This window comes from Gasterosteus aculeatus, chromosome 8 (assembly GCF_964276395.1).
Source record: "Gasterosteus aculeatus chromosome 8, fGasAcu3.hap1.1, whole genome shotgun sequence".
NCBI lineage: Eukaryota > Metazoa > Chordata > Actinopteri > Perciformes > Gasterosteidae > Gasterosteus > Gasterosteus aculeatus.
In genome coordinates, this window is record NC_135695.1 from 4,012,582 (window position 1) to 4,031,585 (window position 19,004).

The window sequence follows — 19,004 nt, forward strand, 5'->3', positions numbered from 1 at the left end:
CTTTCTCTCTCCCACTCTCTTTCTGTCCCACATCTGGAGGGTATCAGCTGTGGTTGTGTGACTCCTCGTCGGATAAGGGACAGCCTGCATTTGGACTTCAGACTTCAGTGCATTTCGGCAAAAGTTGGTCGGACGGGATAAGGTAGTGGACCAGAACCTTGCTTTGGCAGACTTTGCTGCTTTTACGGTTGGCTGTTAAATTATGTTAAATATGTGCAGCGTCTGAGTCATTCATCCACGCATGACAATGTGGCTCGTGTACTTGAGACCAGAACCAGACTGCTTAACGCTGCGATAAAGATACTCCACATCTGCTCATTTGAGACGCATTGAACAAAGATGACTTTTAAATTGCTCAGCATCTTTGCATCTCTGCATGCTGCTTCTCTCACCCTGTATGTGTGTGTGTGTGTGTGTGCGCGTGTGTGCCAGTGTTTGGTAGATTTTCTTTCTTGCAACACACAGACCACTTTTAGACATTGCCATTAAACGCCTCCCCCTCGGAATATTTTTTTTCAAATTTGGTGCGCACAATTGGAAGAGCCTTTTCCTTGCTTTGCCCAAACCACTGTACTGTAAATACCAGTAAATGCTTCTTTTCTATATTTAGACAGCATGTGACTCTCATTCTTGCTTTTTTTAAACGCCAGTAGCTGAGGATTGCAGCCACAGCAGAGAGAGAGCACACAGGACCGGCAGTGTGTTGTTGTTGTTGGCCCGGTGCGTAAACAATGCAAACCCTCCAGCAGTTAAATACGTGTATTTTAGGTGTAATGATACACTTTTTAACTTCACTGTCCAGGTGCTCGTGCTACAGGAGAGCTCAGCAGAGGACATGTCCTTCCCCAGGCATTCCTTCCTGCAGGCCCTGAGTGTGCTGCTCTTGGCTTTGGTGTTGGTGCGTTGCCAGGCTCCTCTCAAAACAGAGGAAGAGGACGAGGAAGAGCGAGTAAAGGAGGCCGCCACTGCAACAGAGGTGACGGAATCTGAGCCGCTCGAATGTCCGGCTGAGTGCAGCTGCGCGGCAGAAGGAGCGGTGGACTGCGCTGGAGTCGACCTCACAGAGTTCCCCGCCGAGCTGCATGACCAAACGCGCCAGCTCTCTCTGCAGGTCCGTCACGCAACTGCACTGTGCGTTACTGCAAACAGTAACGCACAGCCACATTTTGAGCCTCTTCTGAACTTTTATTTGCTTTTTGTATTCTGTCTCCTGATGCCAGAACAACAAAATTGCAGAGATAACGGTGGAGCACATTTCCCATCTGCATCAGCTTGAGACGCTCAACCTTCAGAACAACTGGCTCACCACTAATGGTAAACACTGTGACAGTCTGAACAACGGCAGTAACGTGCTGCACAGCAGCGGGAAGGGGCCAGATCACCTACAGATTTGACTGCAGTGAGTGTTGCTTTGTGATGCTCAGCAGTGGCTCTAGAGTCAGAGCCTTTAAACTTGATTCGGCACGATGTTTGGCAGCGTAAAAAGGTTTGTTTTAGTTTAGTTTGTATACTGTTGCCGCAATGTAACTGTTCCTATACAATCAGACTTTGCTGCCAGACTATGTTCTGCATCCAGGAGAGGAAGCGCAGTCAGCAGGGACTTTGGATTGATTTGATGTAGATAACAGAACGGATGGCTGTGTTCTTCCAGCGTCAGGTGGCACCCACAACAACACAAACTAGGATTTGTCGCCACATACAAGCCGATAGAGAACCATGCAGAATGCATATGCTGTCTGTTATTTTACAACAATATCCAAAATACATGTAAAATGGCCAAACAGACGTTAAACCTCCACCTAGTGTTCACGGTTTCAGCTAGAGGTGGTCATCATCATTCTGACTAACAGCGGTGCTAAGATGATCAGACAGGTTGCTAACCCTTCTTCCTGGCCTTTACCCTCTATAGAAAAGAAAGTTTGTGTGAAAACACAATAGAATGAGATTATGTAGAGGTGAATTTTAAGATGAATTCAATATACATTGATCAACAATATCACTGACTGAAGGCAGCGATACTGTATGCTATTATCAGTAATGATGTAATAGTGCAGATAGCAGTTAGCTGATCAGCCTTGTGAAGGTCCTGAACATTTCCTAAGAAGTAATTTCAACTGTTGCGGAAAAAGACTCTCAGCTCAGTTTATTCTGAACCTAAACCTTTTTTGACACTACAACTTTTCTGGTCTGAGGTAAATGAATTTCTAATTCAATGTTTTTTTCTCTTAGGCCTCGAAGATGAAGGTTTTGAGATGCTTGAAGAGCTAGCTTATTTATACCTGGCAAATAACAAGGTGAGTCACAGAACTATATCATATGATGACCTCAAATCTCGACACCTTTATTTCTCTATATTTATATGATTCTACAGCAACGTAATCTTTTCTGTATTCATCTCACATTAATTTAGCTCCATTCTCATCTGATACCCTATAATAAAGCCAGCTGGCACAGAGAGGTGGCAGTCTCCTCTCATACACTCCATGCAAGCTTATGCTTGTAATCACTTCCAGCATGGCGGTGCCAGCTGGTAGAGGCTAAAATGGTACTCACCCTTTTGGACAAAAAGCGAGAAAGAAAGGATGGACAGATTTGTTTGTCCCTTCACAGAGATGAATGGTCAAATAGGAAGAAGAGAGGCTTTTTAAGTGCTCAGTAAGCCTCAAAGAAACCCATGCTGCTGTAATCCATAAAGCATTTCATAGAGGAGACAGAGCGCTAAGTGAACATCTAATCTCCCCCTTGCTTCCTGGATTTTTTTTGTTGTACAATCTAGTGCTTGTTCTGGTACGAGAGTAAAAATATGTATAAACTTGTATTAAGGGGCACACAGCACACATGATATAGGAAATAGGTCTCCCAAAACAACATCTCACATGCTTTTTTTTCTTTCATTTTTAAATGTACTTCTCTCTTTTATGTAAGTTGGTTCTCGTCCTTTGTGTAATTGGAGTTCCCTGGTTTATGTGTTACTGTGGTGTTCTTTTAACCTTGTGGTTAGATGTATGAATGTGAGAGTGAATGGGTGTCTGTCTCCATGTCAGTCCTGTGAAAATAAGGCCACTGACCTGCTGGTGGCACTCATGAATATTCAGGGGATCACCAAGGTCTTTATAATACTTTAGTCAGGGACCAAGACTTCCTGCACATTTCACTTGTGGTGGACTTTGCCTTCTCAGCTGTACAAATGTACCATCATGCTCCTTATCTTGTGCTTGCAGCTCAACTCAGCACCAAGAGTCCTACCACCCTCTTTGGTTAGTGCTGACTTTGCTGCTAATGAGCTTACAAGGATCTACCCATATACTTTTGGCCATAAACCGAAACTGAGGTACGAACGTGCATGTTTGTGTAAAATGTGAAACTTGTTCGTGGATTCATGTCCATTTATACATGGCAATGTCCCTTCGACCTTCTACATATTCCCTTTTCCTATTTTCTTTTGTATATTCCCTTTTATTGAATGGACTGTGTGTTTCTGTACTAGAGAGCACATGTAACCCAACTCAAATCCATGCATGCATGAGCGTACAATGATAAAGCTGATTGATCGTGACTTCTAGGTCTGTGTATCTCCACAACAACAAGTTGTCTGATGCAGGCCTTCCTGACCACACATTCAATGGCTCTGACAACCTGGAGATCCTCACCCTGTCCAGCAACTTCCTGCGGGCTGTCCCGAGGAACTTGCCCTCCAGCCTTTACCGTCTTCATTTGAAGGTCCAGCCCTTGTTTGTATTTAGATGTCAGCTGAAAGACAAACCTTGTGTTTCTTTTCATTCATGAACATTGTATATGATGATAGCACACGTATCGGTCTTTTCGGTTCAGAGTAACAAGCTCGAGAAAATTCCAGAGGGGGCCTTTGACAGCTTGCCAAACCTCAGAGAGCTGTATCTCCAGAACAACCTCCTCAGCAATGAGGGCATGGACAACGAGACTTTCAGGTGAACAAACACTTAGTAGTTCACATATTCTAACATATTGATGCTATGGCCAAGTAAGTCTTCAGTAAGAAGAGTAGAAAAAAATGTCCTGTACTATGGCATGCAATAGAAACTACGCAGGACTGATTTAATGACTTTCTCTTCTTCTATTCTTTTCTCCTGCCAGCCAACTGGGCAGCCTGGAGTGTCTGGACCTGTCAAATAACAATCTGAGCGTCGTCCCCGACGGTTTGCCCCGCAATCTAGTGCTACTACACCTGGAGAAGAACTCCATCAGCAGTATCCCTGGAGGCGCTCTTGCTTCTGTCCGCAACCTTGAGTACCTGCTACTCCACAACAACAAGCTGCGCTCACGTTCCATCCACCCGACTGCCTTCCAGGTAAAGGTCTCTTGAATACATACTTTTGGATCTTCAACAGGAACGCTGATCTGTGTACAGATATGGACATTTAAGGTTGCATCTTTGGTTGTAAGTAAAGGCTGGAGGAGATGATATGCTTGACTGCTTCTTGAATAACCAAACTGCATTTTCACAAGGGCTTGAAGAAACTGCACACCCTTCATATGTACAACAACTTGCTGGAGCGAGTTCCCAGGGGCTTGCCTAAGCGTGTCAAGACACTAATGATGCTGTACAACTCCATAACCGAAATCAGCCGCAATGACCTGGCCCTGTTGTATTTCCTGATCGAGCTCAACCTCAGCTACAACAAACTGACCAGCCCCAAAGTGCACCGCGAGGCCTTCAGGAAGCTTCGTGTTCTGGAGACCCTGGATCTGTCTGGGAATAGCTTTCAATCGATTCCCATGGGTCTTCCTCGCAGTCTGCAGGTGCTCAGGATCAAGAACAACCAGCTGAACTCCATACCGCACGGTGCACTCAGGGGAATGGTGAAGCTACAAAAGCTTGTCCTCAGCGACAACCATCTCAAACTGAATTCAGCGTACCAGGGAGCTTGGATGGAGCTCAGTGCGCTCACAGTGAGTGGCTAGTGGCTAATCAAACATGTCACATGTTGAACGTTAAAGCAAGATGGTTTGAAGCCCTTGTCTGCTGCAGGAACATATCCTATCATAACCTAGACTTGTACGATTCTTCTGAAGCTTTGTATGGGGTTTCTATTTGCACTTCCACTGGGACAGGTCGCTACGGTGACAGCGTCTGTGTGAGTGCCGTCTGTGGTTTCGGCTGACAACTCTAACTTTTCAAAGGTATTTTATGAGTTGATAGAAGTTACTTGTGACATTATAGTAGCCTAAAAAGGTCTTATTCAGTTTTCAGCTATACCTTACTGTAACTTCTGGTGCAAAAAACATAAGTTGGACAAAATGCTAAACTTAAAAACAGCATTCCATTAACCAATGGTTGACATCTCAGTTACCTCTTATTGACAGGCAATGGTGTTTACCGTGCGACATCTAAATTTATCAATTGTCTTTAAATACTATTATATTATTAATGTTAGAGGTGTCAAGGGCACACTAAGAGAATGTGTTCACATCAAGTGTAAGCAAAGCCGTTAATGCTTTATCACCCTACATTGGTATTTTGCTGTGCACGTACAAGGTCTAGCGCGTAAATGTAGTGGTGATAGTCCCAATACTTGAGCTGCATACGCAGGCGTCCGAGTCGAGTCACGTTGAGTGTACAAGTTTGCTGTATGATCTCAGATTTGCTCCTGCAGTGGAAAAGGTACTATCGTCCAACAAGATTATTATTCTTTTTTACAGTAATTTCTCACATATATACTGTATAATTATGTTCATTATTTATTGAGGATTTTGTAATTATAGACACTGGACCTGTCCAGCAACGAGCTGTCACACATCCCCTCTGACCTGCCTGAGTCTCTGGAGTACCTTTACCTGCAAAGCAACCGCATCTCCAGCGTTCACGCTTCAGCATTTGACGGCACTCCGAACATTAAAGGCATCTTCCTCCGGTAAGGGACTAAGAAATCATTTCTCATCAAGCAGGAGGTTGTTTTTTACCAGTTAAATGCGTGTTTTGTCTGTGGATGTTAAACTCCATTCACCTCCCAGGATTGTTTGTACAAGCTCAAAGTAGCTGCACGACCTAAGAGGCTGTGGACTTAACCTGACACTGTTCACCGTCCTCAGGGATATTCTTTGCAATTGGATTGATCTCTGCTCAGGATATGATCACACAAGTGCAACCGAAGAATAACATTATTTTATGCTGCTCTGTGAGCATCCAAAAAACAGCTGCATTAGGGAGACACACCACAATCCTCCTCCCTTTTAAAATTCAGTGCGGAAAGCTCACAATCCCTGAAACAAGCGTGTTAAATAAATGAAAGTGGTGTTGGACTTTTGCAAAACTTGGATTTGGCAACTCTTAATATAAAGCAATAGTTTAACATATTGGAAAAATATGAGTATTTATGACACTACAGATAGCGGCTGGTGCTGTTTAGCTTAATGTAAAGACTGGAAACTGCTGGCCGCGCTATGACCAATACTAACTAAATCTGCTTAAAAGCAAGCTCACTATAACACATTATATGTTACGGGTTTAATCCATACAAAACCTAGACATGTAAAAATTACCCCTCAAAATAAAAAATGTCAATAACAAAACATTTTTTACAAAATACATTTTGATATATTTGATATATTTAGCAAATTTGTGCAACCCTGGTATTACATTAAAGGGTTTAATTCCTCATACCATAGTGTTAACTGTAAAAAACATTTACATTTTTTATATTGTTTCAGTGTCATGTGAGTGAGATGTTGCATCATACAAGTGAACCTTGAGATAAACTTGGTTCCTGGTTTGTTACTAATCAGCTAAATTTACTATGAGTTGACCAAGCTTCATTTTGCAGAGTACTGCAGTGTGGTATCTAATCTCTTCATCTCTTGCTGTGCATTCAACAAATGTTCTACTTTGGTTTATTCCACATAGTGCAGGCTTATACCAACAAGCACTGCAGCTGAGAGCAGCAGCCTGGCAGCAGAATAAAAAGGTTCCAAGGCTTTTGTTCTGTTTGGTTGTCAGCCTGACCTCAACCTTGCTGCTTTGCAACTCACAACTCTATAGGCCTTGACCTCTTTCAGGCTGTCATGCTCTTCTGGCCTTCATATCAGCTGTTGCCACATTCCTTTTTTTTAGCCAAAATCCCTCCAAAGCTCGGAGCTTTGGTCTTAGCCAATGGGGAGTCACCGTATATGCTCTCCATCATGTGACGAGGGAATTGGATTTGTGTGTGCATTCATTACTAGTTGCGTGTTTATCGGGGGTTGGCTAGTGGTTACACTTTATGGACAACCTGTGATCATTGTCTCTGATAGAAATGTTAGTGGTCGTTTAATGATAAGTGAGTGAATGTTTTATAAACCTGTTTCAATGTTCTGATCCTTGTGTGGAGCAAAGCTGACAGATGGCAGATGTGATTTGCAAAGGTTCCCTCCTGTCTGTCCCTTCTAGATGCGAGGGTTTCAACTTTCTAACTGTGGAAGGTCATCAAAAGTAAATTATGATCAAGACGCTTCTCTATTTTTCTCCTCCTTCAAGGTTTAACCGCCTCTCTGGGGTCCCTGTGGACGAGAGCTCATTCGCACACCTGTCCAACTTGCAAGTGCTAGACATTGGAACAGGAAACAACAACAGCCACTTGAAAGGAGAGGAGATGGAGGAGGAGCAAGAAACATAAAGATGTGCAGGATTAAACTGGCGTTGGACTATATTGTGTCAAAGGTAGAAGACCTTTTTAAATGTATTTGTGATTGTATTTTTCCAGGTTCATTATACATGTTTCTGGTGCAGGATACCAGATAAAGTTACTTAGTTTCCATATTTTGGGCTGGTTAGTATACCATATCTTTATATCTGAGCTTTAAACATATTTTTAGTCAATCTATCATCTAAATTGTGTTTTCCAGCGTTATTTAAAAAAAAGAAAATAATCCACAGAAGTGGAGTTTCAATGCCCCAAATCTAAGCAAGGTGAGTTGTTTACAAGGTTTATGTCTGTGTTTTATATCATTTTGTTCCTTAAAAAAGTGACTTAATCAAGAAATTTGTGTTTTTGTTTGCCAGTGTTGGAAGATAAGTAATTTCCAAATAGAAACCAACAACGCTTCCAGAATTTCAAGTTATGGAATTAAAACACTGCAACTGGGAGTTCAAATTATCAATCAATTAATTTCTTAGTCATGAAATGCCAGAAATGACAAATATTCATCACAAGCCAAGTACTTTTTCAAATTACTTAATTTAGTCTGGTTAACAACCCAGAAATCTCATTCCTTCATAATGATTGGAAAAATAAAAAACAAAATTACAAGCTTTTTACAATTCTTAAAGGCTTTAGCATATCAAGGACCACTTTTTGATGATTAATAGCTTATTTAAATGAATCAAAAAGGGATTGATTGGATGGGATGCACATATTGATTAAGAATTCAGTATTTCCGCCACTCGAAGCAAATTGCATTTACTTTTACCGGCAGATACAGCAGCGATGGTCAAACTGACAACTTAAATGTTAAAGGACAGTTGACCTAAAAATTATTGTCAGGTGAGGACTTAGAAACAAAATAGTTTGTACATGAAACGGTCCACAACAAAGTCTATATTTCCAACATTAAATAAAATTTAAAAAAAATTTACTTTGGATTTTATAGTGAAATGTTACTATTAGGAGAACAGCAACAATCTTTAAAAACAATGAACATGAAATATTGTTGATTTGATCATCATTTTATTATTCATTTGCCACCTGCTTGTGAATGAAATATTCCAGACATAAAAGCAATTCCAATTCATGCTTCTGCTATTTTAGTCCGTTCCTGCTTCTTCTTTTTTTTGATAACAAATATTTTTATATGACATTTAAAAACCTCAAAGTATTACACACCACTATATTGCTATGAATACAGTGTCACTTTTACATACGGCAGTATATTATTGTCACATATACAGTCATTGAACACAGCAATACATTATTTTAAAAGGCTGAACAATGTGCGTTTCCTAACATTCATCACAACGTTAGATTGATATTTGAGCAGGTTCATAGTGCGGTGTGCATTCCGTATTTGTCTCTTTCATACATTGTATACATATACATGTATCTATTGATTCAAATATTCAATTGCGATTAATCGCATGACGTTTTCACGGTCAGTTGTGATAATGCATTAACGTGCCCAAATGTATATGCTCTCATTATATAAAGATACTCCTACGAGCAGCTAATGCATGCATCATGTTCTATATGTACCAGGAACTGGAAAGAGAAAAGAACACATCTCAAAGTACAATCTGTTATCTTTCCATGAGAACAATATCGGCAGCCCATTCCATCTGAAATCAATGACGGTGGCTTTGCACAGACAAATTGGTTAATAAAACGAGAAAATCCAAGACGTTTTCACTACAATGAGATTCAGCCTTTGTGCCCAAAGGGTTCAATTCCATGTGGAAGCATTCATCTTTAAAAGATATGTGTCCACTTAATAAACACTCCATGTTGTCATACCTCCTGATCACACTGGCCACAAAGCAAAACAAGTGAATTTCATAACGTATTTTTGTGAGCTGATGCCTCAAAGCACCTTCTGTCCTGCACACACCTGCCAATTTGATTTGCCACCATCAATGACTGATTTTACAGAAAAAACAAAGTCAAATTTCAAATGTCTGCTTACCATCGAGCAGGGTTTTTAAAGCATGTCACCCTGAGCCTCGTCTTAAACAAAGTTTGTAAAAATCTGGCAGCAGCCTTGGGAAGCTGAGAAAAGAGCGACTAAAACTACTTCTCACTTGACTTATTATGTCAGCAAACATTGAAATCATGAGTTTATGGTAACAATCACTAGTTTCTAGCCTGCTTTAAAACCGCACAATGATCATTCCTTAAATAATGTTCCTATGCTTTCATTCACTCCCATACAGTGTATATAGAATTAACCTAGTATCCATATGTTGTAGACAATGGACAAATCAAATGAAGAAAGCTAAATTCACTTTTTTTCTCAACAATATTTATTGTCAGTTTTCAATTTGTACTGGATGCATTATAAATACTACATAAACTAATAACAAATACATCTTCTTCTCTCGTAAAGTAAAGGCTGCATTAAAAATTACATTCTATAATGGAATGCCTAAAATATTAAATAGTAAGTAACTAATTTATGAAGACTGTATTGAACTGAATTGTCTTGGCCTGCAGCTTTAAATGCAGTTAATTAAGGTGTGAACTGAAAAAGCAAGCTACTTTTTTCCGAGTAATATAAATCATTGCAGGGTAAAATGTTCTTGTTGAAACCCTTCTGTTACCATCATTGCTGGGCAGTGAACTATTGGGTTTTGATTCTGATCTTATTGGACTCTTAGGTTCATGTTCTGTGCCTGTGTCTCGTAGTGGTGCCATTTTCGCACATCCACAAACCCTCAACAAACTATTACCCTGATTCTGTTTTCTGTCCTAATTCATTCGTTCCTGGGTTTGGGAAACTCGTCATATTCCCTGATTTCTTTAACCAGATCACACACAATTACTGAAAGCTATGTGTGCTACTTTCTATAACTATAGATGATGTCAATTTTGTTCCACCTCCATTCACAACGTGATCTCCAAAACCTGTTCGTAAAAATGTATACGAAAATCTTGAACATACAAATTGGTAACAATACATATGAACTGGCGGTGGTTAACCACACCCCTTGAGTGAACAACATGGCGGACCATGTTGGATTCTTGAGTGAACGTCTCTTCGCCATGTTGGATTTTTTGAGGGGGTTAGAGTTAGTATTCTAACATTGATTTCTCGTTAAAAATGCAATCATAACACGTTTATTTTACATCGTTAGACTTCACAAAGTGTGTTTACGGAGCGCAGGTCCCCATTCACTTTGAATAGGGTGACTGCATCAGTTGCAGTCTGTATTTATTTAGTATGTATCACTACGACGTCATCAGTTGCAGTCCGTATTTATTTAGTATGTATCACTACGAATTTGTATCTTCAAGATTTTTGTATACATTTTTACGAACAGGTTTTGGAGATCAGGCTGCCATTCACTGAGCCTCACCTGAAATAGCAACCACTGGGCAGGAGTACTCCCACTTTGAAAACCCCTGCTACAAAGACAACCTTTAAACAAATGGACAGTGAATGATCACCATGGCGGGAAGTTTATTTTCTGCCTCACAACAAAGTTGTTAGGGTGCAATCAGTTCATGGCCAATGTGAGCAGGAGTAATGTGTTACCATGAACCGCATGGCATCAACATGTTGTCGACTAATATGTTAGATCCAAAGTAAGTTCATGTTTGTAGAAAAAGAGAGTTCAGGTGTGGTGTGATGATTATTTCCCTCCACCAACCATCAAGGAGCCCTCTGCCGATGCTGAACTGTGGTTGTTTTAGGCTGCAGGGAAAGTTGAATTGAATGTGGCTGTTCAAACGAATCGTTGTCCCTTGTACCACAGTTATATAATGACCACAAGGGAAATTCTAATTTTGGATTGTTTTCTCCCTGTCATCCTTTCAAGACAAACACCACCAGCTTCGTTAAGGCAAAATTAAACAATACAACTTTTCCTCCTCTTCATTCAGCTAAAACCAGACAACATGGTCTTGACTCTTATAATAACGCATATAGATGGTTGCTTGTAGTCGTATAAAATAAAACACTTGTTTTATTAACAAAAATCAAATCATGAATGATAGAAAATGTAAATATCAAATAGGAAGTTAGTCCATCAATGCATGTACCTGAAATCAAAGATTTAGGTGCCGCAGATCTCCCCCGAGGACATGTTTTCTGAATAAAATCATATTGTTGTCCTCTCGGTGTGATAAATCCAGTGTGTCAGTGTGAGACTTGTCCCGTCTTACAGAAAGCCTTTTAATGCCAAGTAGTTTTCCCACAAAGAGGCTTTCTCTCTTTTTGGGACTTGTTGTCACCGATGACTCTCTCCGCCACAACAATAAGATGAACACATGAAGAAGAGACTGACTGGGCTTTAATCCCTCGTGTAAGAGTGTCCTCGCTCCTCTGGACATCCACACAGACACCTCCAGGAAGAGGCTATACGTTGGTCTCAAGGCCATTCATGTCGATGCTGCAGTGCTCTTTGCTCTTCTTCAGGTGCCTCGGAGGAATCGGAGGCTCCTTCCTCTCAGAAGGCGGCCGGACGCCCTCCTCCAGCTGCATCAGCCGGGCCACGTCGGAGGGGACGAGCTCGTGTTTGACCCCTGAAGAAGGGGGGCGGTAGTTGCCGTTGTTGTTGTGGCAGTTCATAAGAAGGGGGGTGTTCAGCACGGGTTTGGGCTCACAGATCAAAGGGACCTGGGGGGGGTGACGGCGCCACAGAAAGGGTAATTAGGGTGGAAGTGGTGGAAGAAAAAAAGTGATGATGTCTGCAAGGAACATAAGGTTATATCCTAGGTACTTCCTTCCTCCACGTCTACTTTTATGGAGTGAAAAGGAAGCATTATTATTTGATGGCAGGTCTCCCTGCTACCGCTATCCGACCTCTGCAGCTCATTCAGAACGCAGCAGCTCGACTGGTCTTTAACCTTCCCGAAATTCTCCCACACTACTCCACTCCTCCGCTCTCTTCACTGGCTACCGGTGGCCGCCCGCATCTAGTTCAAAACATTGGTGCTCACGTACCATGCTGTGAATGGATCGGGTCCAGCTTACATCCAGGACATGGTCAAACCCGACATCCCGACCTGCACTCTCCGCTCTGCATCTGCAAAACTGCTCGTCCCTCCCTCACTGAGAGCAAAACACTCGACTAGATCACCACTCTTTGCTGTCCTTGCTCCTAAATGGTTGAACAAGCTCTCTGAAGACACCAGGACCGCAGAGAACCTTCACATCTTCAGACTCTACCTCCACTAAAACACTAACTGTAGCACTTAAATTGTACTTATAATGGCACTAATCTATAGAAAGTTGTAAATTGGCTTATTTTATGAAATTGCACTTTCTTGTTTCTTGTTCTTCTGAGTTTGTATCCTCATGTTTGAAATGCACTTATTGTAAGTCGCTTTGGATAAAAGCCGCAGCTAAACGACATGTAATGATGCAACAGAAATATGAGTCGAATATTTAATATGTAGGAAGTAGTGTTCACAGCATACCTGGACCACCTTTCAACCACAAATTAGCTTTGTGACACATTTGTGCAAATCTCTGTCCGTGTTTTCTCTCTTTTTGCAGAGAAAGGAAGCTTAAAATAAAACTCACCCCATCGCCTTCTTTCATGAAGTCTTTCCTGCAGATATGGGCCATGATGCCTGTTGCCAACGCATCCCCCATTACGTTTACCATGGTGCGGAATCTGTCTCTGTAGAAGTCAAAGGCGTTCAAGAGGAACAGTTCAACTCAAACCAAATCTTTTTTTTAAATATTTTACCAAAACGAGGTATTAGGAAGATGAGAGGGGCTCATGTGATTTGGCTGTGAGATTATTAGTTCTGACACACATGCTACTTACAATGCCCAATCCACTGCAATGATGAGAGTGATGTCATCAGTTGGCAAGCCGACGGACGTTAGCACTATCACCATGGTGACCAGTCCAGCCTGTGGAATCCCGGCTGCACCGATACTGGCCGCAGTGGCTGTGATGCTGGAGATTTAGAAACCCGATGTCCATTAGTAAACATAAGAGCAACATGTAATGTAACAACTGAAGAGATAATAATGGCAAATCTTTTTTACAATTGACTGTTCAAAATCATACAGGAAGAGAAAAGAAAGATACCAAAGGTTGCGCTAAGATGACTCCTCTGTCCCAGCGCAACAACAGACCCAAAACGGGACTGAGATGGAGGGGGGAGGCTCAACATGTTAAACGGAGAGGAGTGCTTTGGGCCATTCAGTCTCATTGTAAGGGACATTGTAAGTAAACATTGTTCATGAATTTACCTCACTGTGGTTTATTTGCTATAACCAAGCATACTCGTACTAGTTTCTAAAGACAAAACTATCATCACAATCAGTTGAAAGAGGTTACCAAATTGTGCACATGGCGAACAAAACAGGCCACAAGCCTCCTTTCGTGTCTGTATCCTCACAGACTCAGCCGTTCATTTAGCTGAACTCAACGCTCGCTTAATCGAGTTCAAAACACCCTTCAGCTTCAGACTGATCAAAAGCGTCCTCCCTGTGAAACAGGACGAGCTCTTAAATATACAGATTGTGTGGAGAGTGAACTGTATGTGGGGTTACATCTAATTTCTGGTGCAGATCCAGAAGCTGCGCAGGGGATGATTCCACTGCTCATCATAGGGAGAAAAAGCAAGGGGGGTCAAAGGTCGAGCTGTGCCGCGACTTGGATATGGTGGTTTAATGAGGCCACATGGCTCTTTTCAGAGGGAGATAAGCGGATGGTTTCTATGTTGAATTATGTAGAAAATTCTACAGTTGCAAATAAAAGAGATATTGACAAGTAATGGTGGTGGTTTTTATTTTGTTACTAGTGCTGGGCAAAGATGAAACAATTTAACTCGATTAATTGCCTGATTTTCTGTGATTAAATTGCATTGTGTGTGTAAAATTCATTAATACATTTAAAAAAGATTGTATTGCACGCTTTTATTTTAAAGTAATGTTATCAGATCAATGTAAGAGGAGCAACGGTATATCAATCTGTTTTCTTTTCTTATGAACAGGTACCAGAAACAAGGGACGCCATAATGCATCATGCAGCATATGTTCAGTACTAAGGGTCCCTATTAGAGGGAAGTGGTTTAGCTAAAAAAAACACTTTTAGTCTGTAAAAACTGTGGATTTCCTTTCCATCTCAGTGAAGTAAAAAAAACACTTGAGCAGATACCCAATAACAAAAATAACTTTTTTTTATCAATTCCACCCACTTTACATTTACTTACTCCTCTGCACCGAGCCAGTATCAAAGACACACAAGGTCAACAAGGTTTTCAGATGATAAGGAACCTCTCTTCTGAACAATATGACCAGAGAAAAAGCACCTTTCACAGGGTGCAGATGTACTTCAGACTGCTGTGTGGGTCTGGATGTCGTGAGTGCACAAAAGCCTCCTCTAGAGTAGCTGTCAGTACTCTGTCAATGTGAAACCTTCCATGGTTACTGTCCACACACTGGGCTGTCACATAGATGTGCTTTTAGCCTGGTATCTTTCAATGTTTTATAGGGCTGTCTATTTTTTTTTTTTAAAGATTCCCAAAATTCAAAGGTTGTTATTTCAATGTATTTCTTCACGAGTAACATATATACTGATTTTTACACATCAGAACACTCACAGGGGGTCTGCTTTATCCTCACAAATTTGTACAGATGGACAAAGTAGTTATTACACTTTTTATCACGGTTTTGTCATTTTCGGAGAAGAGGCCAAAAAGCACTCTGTGTTGACCACTTTTGCTTCTTTAGCATCCAAAGATCCAAACATCCCACACTCAGTGTGAAACAATAATAAGGTCTTCCTTGTGTCCACTCAGGATAACTTCAACACATAAACCTGGTTCAAGGTTCATTCCTTTTTTTTTAGAGTGTCTTCTCGTGGAGGACATAAGCAGTATTTTTATAATGTAGACAGGGTGCAACAAAAGGAGTATTGCTTTTGTTTGCAGATTATCTGGTGCGTGCTGTAACAAAAGAACATGTGCTTTCAGTCATTTATATTAGCACTTGAGGTTTAGGAATCTCACAGAATTACCTAATGAGTGTTATCAGTGTTAAAATACCATCTATACCTCAGAAATCAATGAAACGGTAGCAGATTCAATCTTAATCAGAATTATTCAACTATATACAGTGGTTGAATAATCTGTTTAGGAGAAATACAAGACCTATCATCGTCAAAAGATTAAAAAACAGATTCTAAAGGCAGCAGTGTTTATCAGTGTTCATCAGAGTTTAAGTGAAGTTCTTGTCGGTGATTAAACAGCTTCTGAAACAGGGCGGACCTTCGATATGTTTACTGCACTTTCTTGGATTGCTTGGTGAAAGGCAGGATCCTTCTCAAACGCAAAGTCTTCATAGATGCTTATATAATATTGTGTCCTGAACATGAAGGACCCTGAGATGAATCAACCTCGTCTCTCTTCTCATGCGCCACATTTAAAACTATCACTTTTTATCTGAGTTATAGATGTAGGCACATTTGTGCTTCAACTAATCAGTGTATTGTGGACATTTGAAAAGTAATACATTATGCATAATGTATATCTGCTTGCCAGTTTAAAGGATTTAATGACCTCGACATTGCCTTATAATCCCAATAAAATCTTCCCTGCATTAATGAGCTTAGAGTAACAGCTGGTATACGGCACGGTCCACTGACCTGATGGTGATGATCTGGCCAAAGTCCAGCTCGTAATTGTTAACTTGTGCGATGAATATTGCTGCCACGGCCTCGTAGAGAGCTGTGCCGTCCATGTTGATGGTGGCGCCCACAGGGAGCACAAAGCGGATGATGCGGCGGTCAATGTGGTTGTTCTCTAAGAGGCACTTGAAGGTTATAGGCAATGTGGCAGAGCTGAGGAAGACAGAGAAGAGGACAGAGAACTCAGAACAATCAACGGTCAGGTGATAAGAATGCCATTATTTATGAGTCACGGGCATGTGTGGCGTGGACCAGTGGTGTTTGCTATGGTATGAGAAACAGATGGAACCCTTATGAAACATTCAGGATGCAGGTTATGCTTCAACAAAGTGAATAAAGAACTCGGTGAATCTCCATACATATTGCCGTCTCCAGTCGGCCGCGACAAAGATTGATTGCTCAACATTGATTGCGCCATGCCAAAACCAAATCATGTGAAATCACACAACCGTCATTGCTAGGGAGCATTTTCCAAATAAATCTGTGTTCCAGATTTTCAGTTTGTGGCTTTTCTGTGGTCCAGGCAGCCACTGGGTTGCTTTCATTTCTCTATGTGGGTAGAAAAAGAAAACACAAAGTCTACCACAGCAAAACTGTCGCTAATCAGACACAACATACCTGATCACTGTCGGTGTTCACTAAATACACTGAACGTCTGGTAAAGAGAAGGTGTCGAAAATATCAACAACATGTGCATGCATGGATACGGATGGGTGGGCGCCAGTCTACTCAAATGTGTGGAATGCTCCTTTAAATTCCCATCTCCTCCCACGCACCAGATGTTTCCTGAGCTCAGTAGCAACAAAAACAAGTTTGTTCTCCCGTAGTCATTTCCTTTACCTGGAAGAAGTCGCCAGGGCAATGAGTAGGGCTTGCAGGATTCCCCGTATATAAACGATGGGGCTCTTTTTGGTGATGAAGAAGTACATGGAAGGCAGGATGAACAGGCCGTGCAACACCAGCCCAAACACCACGGTAACGGCGTAGAAGCCCAGCTTTTTCCCCATGGCTGAGGGGTCACTCATCTCCAGGATCTTACCGGCCACAAGGAACACGATGCCGAACGGGAAGTACCTGCCAGGACGAGGTGTAATTAAAAGGGCTGCAATGGTACAACAAGATTTAAAATCAGTTCAGTAATTGTGTACACTATCCTTCCTTTTTAAAGTACATGTTAACGGTTCTAACATCTAGAGACATATTCTGCATGAAAACAGCAGGAATGTCATATCAGCTAACTTCCATCAAATTGTAGAATCCATACATTTACTTGATTGAGGGGGGCTTTCTGTACTCTCACCCTGTGCCGCCTGCTTTGTTATTTATCTATCAGATATCTCTATCAGATGGGTTGCATGGATTCAGTGTTGACACTGATGTTTAGGTGATCTTTTGGTATCAGGAGTGGGTGGCGCTGTGGTAGCGCATTCAAGTTATGAAGTGATTCAAGCCTTGAGCATGACACTATGATGAGATTGTGACAATCTTTTCTTTCGTCTGAATCAACGTATGTTTGGATGAGGTTTTTACCATATAACAATAGCAACAATTCTAAGGACGGCCTCATTCAGGCTCTGGCAGAAGTTCACCAAGGCGCTGCCATTTGGTCCCATTCTTCCCAACATGATTCCTGTGGAAATAAATGGCACCATCGTTAAAACGATGGACTGAAGCATTTAAATTGGGCCTGATGAATTCTGCCTGTAGCCCCTACCCATTTTACCCATGGTAGCAGAAAATATAACAATTCCAAGGACGTTCATTCCGTCGCTTGTTCCTTCCCGAATGCGAACAAGCACATCGGGAGGCGGAGTCAGGTCAAGGGCAAAGTTCTGGACGTCGGTTCCATTATCGTCCTGGATGCCATAAATGAGCGCTCGCCGCGTGGTGGACTCTGATTGGGCCTGACTCACCGTTGGCTTGGGTATCAAAGTGTACTCGCTGCTTGTTCGATACTGTTGCCAGGGAATAGAAACAGAATCAGAAAGAGTCCTAACATTTGTGTTTCAAAGTGATGTGTGATGTGGATTGTCTCACCTGCTGAAATGTGGCCTGGACCAAGTTAGATGGGAACATGTTGCTGTGAAGGAAGGATGCACATTTATTAAAACACTTTTTTGTATGGCTCAGATATGAAGAACTGTAGGAAAAAACGCAAACCATTAAATACCTTTTTCCATTAGATTATTACGTTTTAACATCGTTATGCTTGTATATTATAAGAAAACATTTCATGTTACATTCTTCCATATCTATATCAATCACACCCTTCTTCACAAGGTTTTTGTTCTGTTGACGGACCTGGCAGTGAGTCAGAGTCAGTAGGCTTCAAATAAATCATCCCAGTGTTCACAGCAAACTGATTTAATAAAGAACAGGAGCCTGAAGTGCGACATGCAGCTTTCTCTCTAGTACATATTTTAAAATACGGGAACTGAAAAGCTTTAAAAATCAAACGTTGTCTTTGGTGCAAAATTCAAAACACTCTGAAAAATTGTGAGGATGACATTTCACTGTAACAAATTGATGTAAATTTACGGTGCATTTCTAACGGTATCTTACAGTAGGTCATAATAACTGTAACATACAGTTAAATTTCCATCCCTTGATTGTAAATTAACGGCCAATGTCATGAATAAACAGTTAAAGCTGTCCATTTACGATAACAGCAGACTACCGCAATTCAACTGCA

At 41.3% G+C, this 19,004-nt stretch overlaps 2 protein-coding genes and 1 long non-coding RNA gene across 4 annotated transcripts in view; 2 read left to right on the forward strand and 1 right to left on the reverse strand.

Annotated features, from left to right (window-relative positions):
- Nucleotides 1–8,742, forward strand: podn (podocan). Of its 2 annotated transcripts, none has more exons than XM_040184537.2 (12): nt 1–142; nt 654–720; nt 803–1,111; nt 1,221–1,314; nt 2,230–2,294; nt 3,222–3,331; nt 3,564–3,720; nt 3,832–3,947; nt 4,114–4,327; nt 4,486–4,929; nt 5,743–5,891; nt 7,490–8,742. In XM_040184537.2, exons 3-12 carry the CDS (start codon nt 836–838, stop codon nt 7,626–7,628), a joined length of 1,764 nt encoding a protein of 587 aa, XP_040040471.2. In that variant the 5' UTR covers nt 1–142; nt 654–720; nt 803–835; the 3' UTR covers nt 7,629–8,742. The 2 variants fall into 2 exon arrangements, with proteins under 2 accessions (XP_040040471.2, XP_040040470.2); XM_040184536.2 differs by having other exon boundaries at nt 2–142; nt 651–720.
- The window catches only part of slc1a7b (solute carrier family 1 member 7b), a 24,960-nt gene continuing 14,617 nt past the window's right edge, over nt 8,662–19,004 (reverse strand). The window contains exons 4-11 of the mRNA XM_040185272.2: nt 18,350–18,392; nt 18,036–18,267; nt 17,843–17,942; nt 17,153–17,386; nt 16,271–16,465; nt 13,439–13,573; nt 13,189–13,288; nt 8,662–12,279 (exon numbers count right to left, since the gene is read on the reverse strand). Coding sequence (XP_040041206.1) covers nt 12,019–12,279; nt 13,189–13,288; nt 13,439–13,573; nt 16,271–16,465; nt 17,153–17,386; nt 17,843–17,942; nt 18,036–18,267; nt 18,350–18,392 — 1,300 coding nt within the window. The 3' untranslated portion in view covers nt 8,662–12,018. The remainder of the gene's footprint in view (nt 12,280–13,188; nt 13,289–13,438; nt 13,574–16,270; nt 16,466–17,152; nt 17,387–17,842; nt 17,943–18,035; nt 18,268–18,349; nt 18,393–19,004) is intronic.
- The window catches only part of LOC144411363 (uncharacterized), a 244,779-nt gene continuing 243,057 nt past the window's right edge, over nt 17,283–19,004 (forward strand). Inside the window, exon 1 of the long non-coding RNA XR_013468513.1 lies at nt 17,283–17,422. This is a non-coding gene — a long non-coding RNA (uncharacterized LOC144411363). The remainder of the gene's footprint in view (nt 17,423–19,004) is intronic.

Excerpts from the sequence above, each read along its gene's own strand:
- podn (XM_040184537.2), top strand. The coding sequence starts at position 836 with ATGTCCTTCCCCAGGCATTCCTTCCTGCAGGCCCTGAGTGTGCTGCTC. Across the intron at positions 2,295-3,221 it reads TATACCTGGCAAATAACAAG|CTCAACTCAGCACCAAGAGT; the intron begins GTGAGTCACAGA and ends TTGTGCTTGCAG. Across the intron at positions 4,930-5,742 it reads TGGAGCTCAGTGCGCTCACA|ACACTGGACCTGTCCAGCAA; the intron begins GTGAGTGGCTAG and ends TTGTAATTATAG.